The sequence below is a fragment of the Triticum urartu genome, chromosome 1A (genome assembly GCF_056163025.1).
Source record: "Triticum urartu cultivar PI428250 chromosome 1A, HENAU_Tu73, whole genome shotgun sequence".
NCBI lineage: Eukaryota > Viridiplantae > Streptophyta > Magnoliopsida > Poales > Poaceae > Triticum > Triticum urartu.
Window position 1 is genome coordinate 8,595,684 of NC_141873.1, and position 8,385 is coordinate 8,604,068.

An 8,385-nucleotide genomic window follows, 5' to 3' on the forward strand; every position below is an offset into this window, starting at 1 on the left:
AAGTGCCACCGAATTCATTTCCTTTTTTTCTTTTGCAATCTTGTTTCCTTCCGGTCTATTGTTGGCCTCTTCGTCAATCTCGTCGTCCTCCTCAACGGAAATGCTCAACCTTGATCTCTTTGGAGTTGTCTCTGCGATTCTTTGGATCCACTTCTCGTTTTTGTATAGCTCTCTTGTAGCAATGATGCAACATGAAGGGCTTGTGACTGAACTTGGTGTTTCAATGCTTGAATAGTTCTCTGATGTAGGGGCCATACTCCACCACTTGCACAGCGCTCGGTGGTGCATGATTCACTTGGTTGATGCAACCGGACCATCGGTTGCATTGGTCATGAATGGTGCTCCAACGATACCAAGGAGAACCTTGAGTACGGCTTGATCGCAGATCCACGGAGTTGTTATAGGGGTCGGTAATTCTCTCCTAAAACATGGTCTTGGTTTGATCCGTTCCATCGTTGTATCCGTGGAGATCGCACAACAAGCATCGCAAGGAGAAATATCCTCCTTCTAGTTGTAGTTTTGGGTGCGGCACCTTGGCACCTTCGTGCTAGCATCGGTCACCTCCACAACCTCCTCTTCCTCGGCCACCACCTCTTTGGCCTCCTCTTCCCCGATCACCTCTTGCTCCATGTCTTGGGTGGCCTCTGAATGATCAAAAAATGAGTCATAGTTGAGCTCATCAAGTAAAATGGTGGCCAATGACTACCAGGGGGCGAGGAACTTGATTGTGTTCATTTCCGCACTACAATAAACAAAGCAAACACGACCAATAATCACTACCGGCCACAAACAATCACTATCGGATACCAACAACATGTGAGGTTTTTTGTTTTTACCTGGTAGGCATTTCATCGAGCACTTGGCGATCGTGATCCTTGTTGCCGGCTGCGGCAGTCGCCCACGCCGGAGTAGTTGCACGAGGAGCCGGTCTAGGACAAGGCGCCACTTTGGACTTCTTCATCTTCTTCTTGGTGGGCGCATGGGCGAGCGCCGACGCCCCCGTCGTCCGCTTTCTAGCTTGGTGCCGGCGGGTGCAGCGGGAGGGCGGCGGGCCATTGCTAGAGAGGCAGTGGGCACCCCAGAGGCCATTGGGGCGGTTGGAGGAGAGCTTGGACACGGTGTTTTTTTTTCATCCCCAAACTCTTCTTCAGCGCGTACGGCGGTGCATGGGTGATTTTCGGTGGTGGTGTCTGGCGGGTGAGGGAAGGGTCCAGGCTATCCATTTCGGCTGGCCGGATGGTCATCGGTGGCGACGGTGGGGCGTAGCATCTCCGGCAGCGGGATACATGGTGGCGCACGGTGGGAGAAAGAGAGAGGCATCAGTTTTACTAGGCCACCGCAAGAGTGAGTAAATTTAGAAAGATTTGGGAGCATATTGGGAGTTGGAGTAAAAAAATTACTCCACTAAGCCGGATAGGGGATCGGCTAGTTGTGCAATCAGGGAGTATAACCAAAATTTTACTCCCTTATGGCCTTTTAGGGGATCGGTTAGAAAATCCCTTAGTCAGGTGATGCTAAACTAGCTTGGATAATTGATGCGTCTCCAACGTATCTATAATTTTTGATTGCTCCATGCTATATTATCTACTGTTTTGGTCAATATTGGGCTTTATTATCCACTTTCCTGTTTTATGCCTATTTCAGTGTTTCGAGAAAAAGGAATATCAAACGGAGTCAAAACGGAACGAAATCAACTGGAGAAGTTATTTTTGGAAGAAAACCTACCGGATAGACTTGGACCCTACGTCAGAAGATGGAGGTGCTCACGAGGGTAGGGGGCGTGCCCACCCCCCTAGGGCGCGCCCCCCTGCCTCGTGGCCCCCCCTTCGGTCCACCGACGTACCCCTTGTACCCATATATACCTACGTATCGTAAAACTTCCAGGGAACACAATAGATCGGGAGTTACGCCGCCAGAAGCCTCCGTAGCCACCGAAAATCAATCTAGACCCGTTCCGGCACCCTGCTGGAGGGGGCAATCCCTCTCCGATGGCCATCTTCATCATCCCACTGCTCTCCATGACGAGGAGGGAGTAGTTCTCCCTCGGGGCTGAGGGTATGTACCAGTAGCTATGTGTTTGATCTCTCTCTCTCTCTCTCTCTCTCTCTCTCGTGTTCTTGATTTGGCACGATCTTGATGTATCGCGAGCTTTGCTATTATAGTTGGATCTTATGTTTCTCCTCCACCTCTTCTCTCTTGTAATGAATTGAGTTTCCCCTTCGAAGTAATCTTATCAGATTGAGTCTTTAAAGATTTGAGAACACTTGATGTATGTCTTGCCGTGCGTATCTGTGGTGACAATGGGATATCACATGATTCACTTGATGTATGTTTTGGTGATCAACTTGCGGGTTCCGCCCATGAACCTATGCATAGGGGTTGGCACACGTTTTCGTCGTGATTCTCCGGTAGAACTTTGGGGCACTCTTTGAGGTCCTTTGTGTTGGTTGAATAGATGGATCTGAGATTGTGTGATGCATATCATATAATCATACCCATGGATACTTGAGGTGACATTGGAGTATCTAGGTGACATTAGGGTTTTGATTGATTTGTGTCTTAAGGTGTTATTCTAGTACGAACTCTAGGGCTGTTTGTGGCACTTATAGGAATAGCCCAACGGATTGATTGGAAAGAATAACCTTGAGGTGGTTTCATACCCTACCATAATATCTTTGTTTGTTATCCTCTATTAGTGACTTTGGAGTGACTCTTTGTTGCATGTTGAGGGATAGTTATGTGATCCAATTATGTTAGTATTGTTGAGGGAACTTACACTAGCGAAAGTATGAACCCTAGGCCTTGTTTCCTAGCATTGCAATACCGTTTACGCTCACTTTTATCATTATTTACCTTGCTGTTTTTATAATTTCAGATTACAAAAACCTTTATCTACTATCCATATACCACTTGTATCACCATCTCTTCGCCGAATTAGTGCACCTATACAATTTACCATTGTATTGGGTGTGTTGGGGACACAAGAGACTCTTTGTTATTTGGTTGCAGGGTTGCTTGAGAGAGACCATCTTCATCCTACGCCTCCTACGGATCGATAAACCTTAGGTCATCCACTTGAGGGAAATTTGCTACTGTCCTACAAACCTCTGCACTTAGAGACCCAACAACATCTACAAGAAGAAGGTTGTGTAGTAGACATCAATAATAAGTAGAAGGCATCAACGTTGTCACATTAGACAATAGTAGCACTCAAAATTGGCTGACAAAGCTCTTGCAATAGTTAGCGAACCCAGCATGATTCGAGGATGAGCAGGGATTAGGTTTAGGGATGCTAATACGTCTCAAAAGTATCTATAATTTTTTGATTGTTTCATGTTATTATAATATCACTTTTGAATATTTTTATAGCAATTTATATTATTTTTCTGGACTAACCTATTAATTTAGAGCCCAGAGTCGGCGAATATCCAATCCCGAGCCCGGGCTCATCTACACCCGGTCAACAAATAATTCATAAAAAATTCAAAACAACTTCAAAACAAATCCAAATTTTTTGTGCATGGTAGATAATTTGGTGCGTGAGGTGCGCTCCAAATTTCAGAGCATTTGGACACTTGAGTAGCTCTCAGCAAAAAAGACAAATTGGGTCATAATAGTATAAGAACAGTACACTATTTAACAGACCCTTAATTTGTCTTTTTTGCTAAGAGCTACTCAGTTGTCCAAATGATTTGAAATTTGGACCGGACATCACGCGCCAAATTATCTACCATGCCAAAAAATTTGATTTTTTTTAATTTTCTAGTATTTGTTTTCTGGCGCCGTTGCCGGGGAGGTGAGTGCTTGAAGGTATATCTTTAGATCTTGCAATCGAGTCTTTTAGTTTCTTGTTTTATCACTAGTTTAGTCTATAAAAGAAAACTATAAAAAATGGAATTGAGTTTGTCTTATACGCTTCACCTTTTTAAATATCTTTCGTGAGTATGATGGAAAGGATAATTGTGCTCAAGTGCTAGAAGAATAAATCTATAAAATGTTTGGCACTAAATATTTGAATGATGATCATGATTTCAATGTTGTTAGTATGAATTCCTTGAATATCCATGATGCTAATGATATGCAAAGCCACAAGCTTGGGGAATCTATGTTTGATGAAGATGATATTTTTTGTCCCCCAAGTTCTGATGAGAAAATTTATTATGTTGAAAGCATGCCTCCTATCTATGATGATTATTGTGATGACATGTATGCTTTAAAGAACAATAATAACCATCAAACTTGTCATCTTGATCTTAATTTTCAATCACATGATAGTTATTTTGTTGAGTTTGCTCCCACTATTATTCATGAGAAGAATTTTGCTTGTGTGGAGAGTAATAAATTTTCTATACTGGTAGATCATGAAAAGAATGCTTTAGGTGCTGGTTACATTTTTGAATTCATTCATGATGCTACTGAAAATTATTATGAGGGAGGAACATATGCTTGTAGGAATTGCAATAATATCAAGTTTCCTCTCTATGTGCTTAAAGTTTTAAAGTCATGTTTGTTTTGTCTTCCTATGCTAGTTATTGTTCCCATAAGTTGTTTGCTCACAAAATCCCTATACATAGGAAGTGGGTTAGAGTTAAATGTGCTAGTCATATTCTTCATGATGCTCTATTTATGTTACAATCCTTATCTTTTATGTGAGCATCATTGAAATCATCATGCCTAGCTAGGGGCGTTAAACGATAGTGCTTGTTGGGAGGCAACCCAATTTTATTTTTATTCCTTGATTTTTGTTCCTGTTTAGTAATAAATAATTCATCTAGACTCTGTTTAGATGTGGTTTTATGCTTTTAGTTAGTGTTTGTGCCAAGTAGAACCTTTGGGAAGACTTGGGGGAAGTCTTGTTGATCATGCTGTCAAAAACAGAAACTTTAGCGCTCACGAGAATTGCTGCCATTTTTATTTGGAGAGTGCTATTTAGTTAATTATTTTTGCACATGATTAATAGATAAATTCCTAAGGTCCAGCAATTTATTTTAGAATTTTTGGGGTTCCAGAAGTATAATTTTGATTAAGATTACTACAGACTGTTCTGTTTTTGACAGATTCTGTTTTTCATGTGTTGTTTACTTATTTTGATGAACCTATGGCTAGTAAAATAGTTTATAAACCATAGAGAAGTTGGAATACAGTAGGTTTAACACCAATATAAATAAAGAATGAGTTCATTACAGTACCTTGAAGTGGTGTTTTGCTTTCTTATACTAACGGAGCTTACGAGTTTTCTACTTTAAGTTTTGTGTTGTGAAGTTTTCAAGTTTTGGGTAAGGATTCGATGGACAATGGAATAAGGAGTGGAAAGAGCCTAAGCTTGGGGATGCCCAAGGCATCCCAAGGTAATATTCAAGTATAGCCAAGAGCCTAAGCTTGGGGATGCCCCAGAAGGCATCCCCTCTTTCGTCTTCATTCATCGGTAACTTTACTTGGAGCTATATTTTTATTTACCACATGATATGTGTTTTTCTTGGAGCGTCACTTTATTTTGTTAGAATTTGCTTTCTGTTATTTAGAACAATGTTTTTCATCTTTTATTTCAATAAAAGTGGCATTGATAGTCTTTACTATGCCTATTTTAGAAGTCCACATGTTGCTGTTTGAAAACAGAAAGTTTACCGCTGTTACAATAATTCCCTAGAAAAGTCAGAATGTGATAAAATGTTGAAACCTTTTGCATATTAAGCTCTGATAAATTTACTACAGTGGGAATTTTATTTCATAATTTTTGGAGCTAGGGAAGTATGGATGTTGCTGCATTCTTTACAGACTATCCTGTTTAGGCAGATTGCTGTTATGTTTGCATTGTTTGCATATGTTTGCTTCTTTAATGATTCTATTTGAGGATAGGACTATTAAATATGCAGAGGCATTTAGTATGAAATGTTGAATAATAATTTTAGTGATTTTCTACAGTAGAGTATGATAAGGTTTTTGCAATGGTTTATACTAACTTATCTAACGAGTCCTTGTTGAGTTTTGTGTGGATGAAGCTTTTGAGATTTAGGGAGACCGTGATATGAGAGGAATTAAGGAGACACAAAAGCTCAAGCTTGGGGACGCCCAAGGCATCCCAAGATAATATTTCAAGAAGTCTCAAGCATCTAAGCTTGGGGATGCCCCGGTTGGCATCCCACCTTTCTTCTTCAAAACTATCGGTTAGTATCGGTTGATCCTAAGTTTTTGCTTCTTCACATGATGTTTGCTATTCTTAGATGTTATTTTATTTAGTTTTGCTTGCTGTTTGAATAAAATACCAAGATCTGAAATTATTAAATGTTAGAGAGTCTTCACATAGTTGCATAATTATTCGACTACTCTTTGATCTTCACTTATATCTTTTGGAGTAGTTTGTCATTTGCTCTAGTACTTCACTTATATATTTTAGAGCATGGTGGTAGTTTTATTTTGAAGAAATAGATGAACTCACATGTTTCACTTATATTATTTTGAGAGTCTTAAATAGCATGGTAATTTGCTTAAAATCCTAATATGCTAGGTATTCAAGAATAATAAAACTCTCTTATGAGTGTGTTGAATACTAAGAGAAGTTTGATACTTGATAATTGTTTTGAGATATGGAGATGGTGATATTAAAGTCATTGATACGTCTCCAATGTATCTATAATTTTTGATTGCTCCATGCTATATTATCTACTGTTTTAAACTATATTGGGCTTTATTTTCCACTTTTATATTATTTTTGGGACTAACCTATTAACCGGAGGCCCAGCCCAGAATTGATGTTTTTTGCCTATTTCAGTGTTTCGAAGAAACAGAATATCAAACGGAGTCCAAACGGAATGAAACCTTCGGGAACGTGATTTTCTCACCGAACGTGATCCAGGAGACTTGGACCCTACGCCAAGGCATCAGAGAGGCGGTCACGAGGGTGGGGGCGCGCCCCTTGCCTCGTGGGCCCCTCAGAGCTCCACCGACGTACTCCTTCCTCCTATATATACGTACATACCCCCAAACGATCAGAAGAGGAGCCAAAAACCTAATTCCACCGCCGCAACTTTCTGTATCCACGAGATCCCATCTTGGGGCCTGTTCCGGAGCTCCGCCGGAGAGGGTCGTCATCACGGAGGGCTTCTACATCATCATAGCCTCTCCAATGAAGTGTGAGTAGTTTACCTCAGACCTTCGGGTCCATAGTTAGTAGCTAGATGGCTTCTTCTCTCTTTTTGGATCTCAATACAAAGTTCTCCCCCTCTCTTGTGGAGATCTATTCGATGTAATCTTCCTTTTGCGGTGTGTTTGTTGAGACCGATGAATTGTGGGTTTATGATCAAGTCTATCTATGAATAATATTTGAATCTTCTCTGCATTCTTTTATGTATGATTGGTTATCTTTGCAAGTCTCTTCGAATTATCCGTTCGGTTTGGCCAGCTAGATTGGTAGTTCTTGCCATGGGAGAAGTGCTTAGCTTTGGGTTCGATCTTGCGGTGTCCTTTCCCAGTGACAGAAGGGGCAGCAAGGCACGTATTGCATCGTTGCCATCGAGGATAACAAGATGGGGTTTATTTCATATTGCATGAATTTATCTCTCTACATCATGTCATCTTGCTTAAGGCGTTACTCTGTTTTTAACTTAATACTCTAGATGCATGCTGGATAGCGGTCGATGAGTGGAGTAATATTAGTAGATGCAGAATCGTTTCGGTCTACTTGTCACGGACGTGATTCCGATATACATGATCATTCCTAGATATTCTCATAACTATGCTCAATTCTGTCAATTGCTCAACATTAATTTGTTCACCCACCGTAGAATACTTATGCTCTTGAGAGAAGCCACACCTATGGCCCTCGGGTCTATTCTCATCATATCAATCTCCATCACTTTAATCTTGTTTTGCTTTTTTACTTTGCCTTTACTTTTTACTTTGCATCTTTATACCAAAAATACAAAAAATATTATATCTATCAGATCTCACTCTCGTAAGTGGCCGTGAAGGGATTGACAACCCCTAATCGCGTTGGTTGCGAGTAGCTATCGTTTTGTGCAGGTATGAGGGACTTGAGCGTGGCCTCCTACTGGATTGATACCTTGGTTCTCAAAAACTGAGGGAAATACTTACGCTACTCTGCTGCATCATCCCTTTCTCTTCGGGGAAAACCAACGCAAGCTCAAGAGGTAGCAGTCATGCTAGTTGAGTAGTTGTGAATTTGAGAAATACTTGTGTTGAAGCTTGTGATTCCCGTAGCATGCACGTATGGTGAACCGTTATGTGATGAAGTCGGAGCATCATTTATTTATTGATTGTCTTCCTTATGAGTGGCGGTCGGGGACGAGCGATGGTCTTTTCCTACCAATCTATCCCCCTAGGAGCATGCGCGTAATACTTTGCTTTGATAACTAATAGATTTTTGCA

At 40.8% G+C, this 8,385-nt stretch overlaps 1 protein-coding gene across 1 annotated transcript in view; it reads left to right on the top strand.

Annotated features, from left to right (window-relative positions):
• Positions 1-8,151, top strand: part of LOC125506657 (uncharacterized) — a 45,443-nt gene extending 37,292 nt beyond the window's left edge. Inside the window, 1 exon segment of the mRNA XM_087534364.1 lies at positions 8,020-8,151. Coding sequence (XP_087390490.1) covers positions 8,020-8,151 — 132 coding nt within the window.
• Positions 8,152-8,385: the final 234 nt, after the last annotated feature.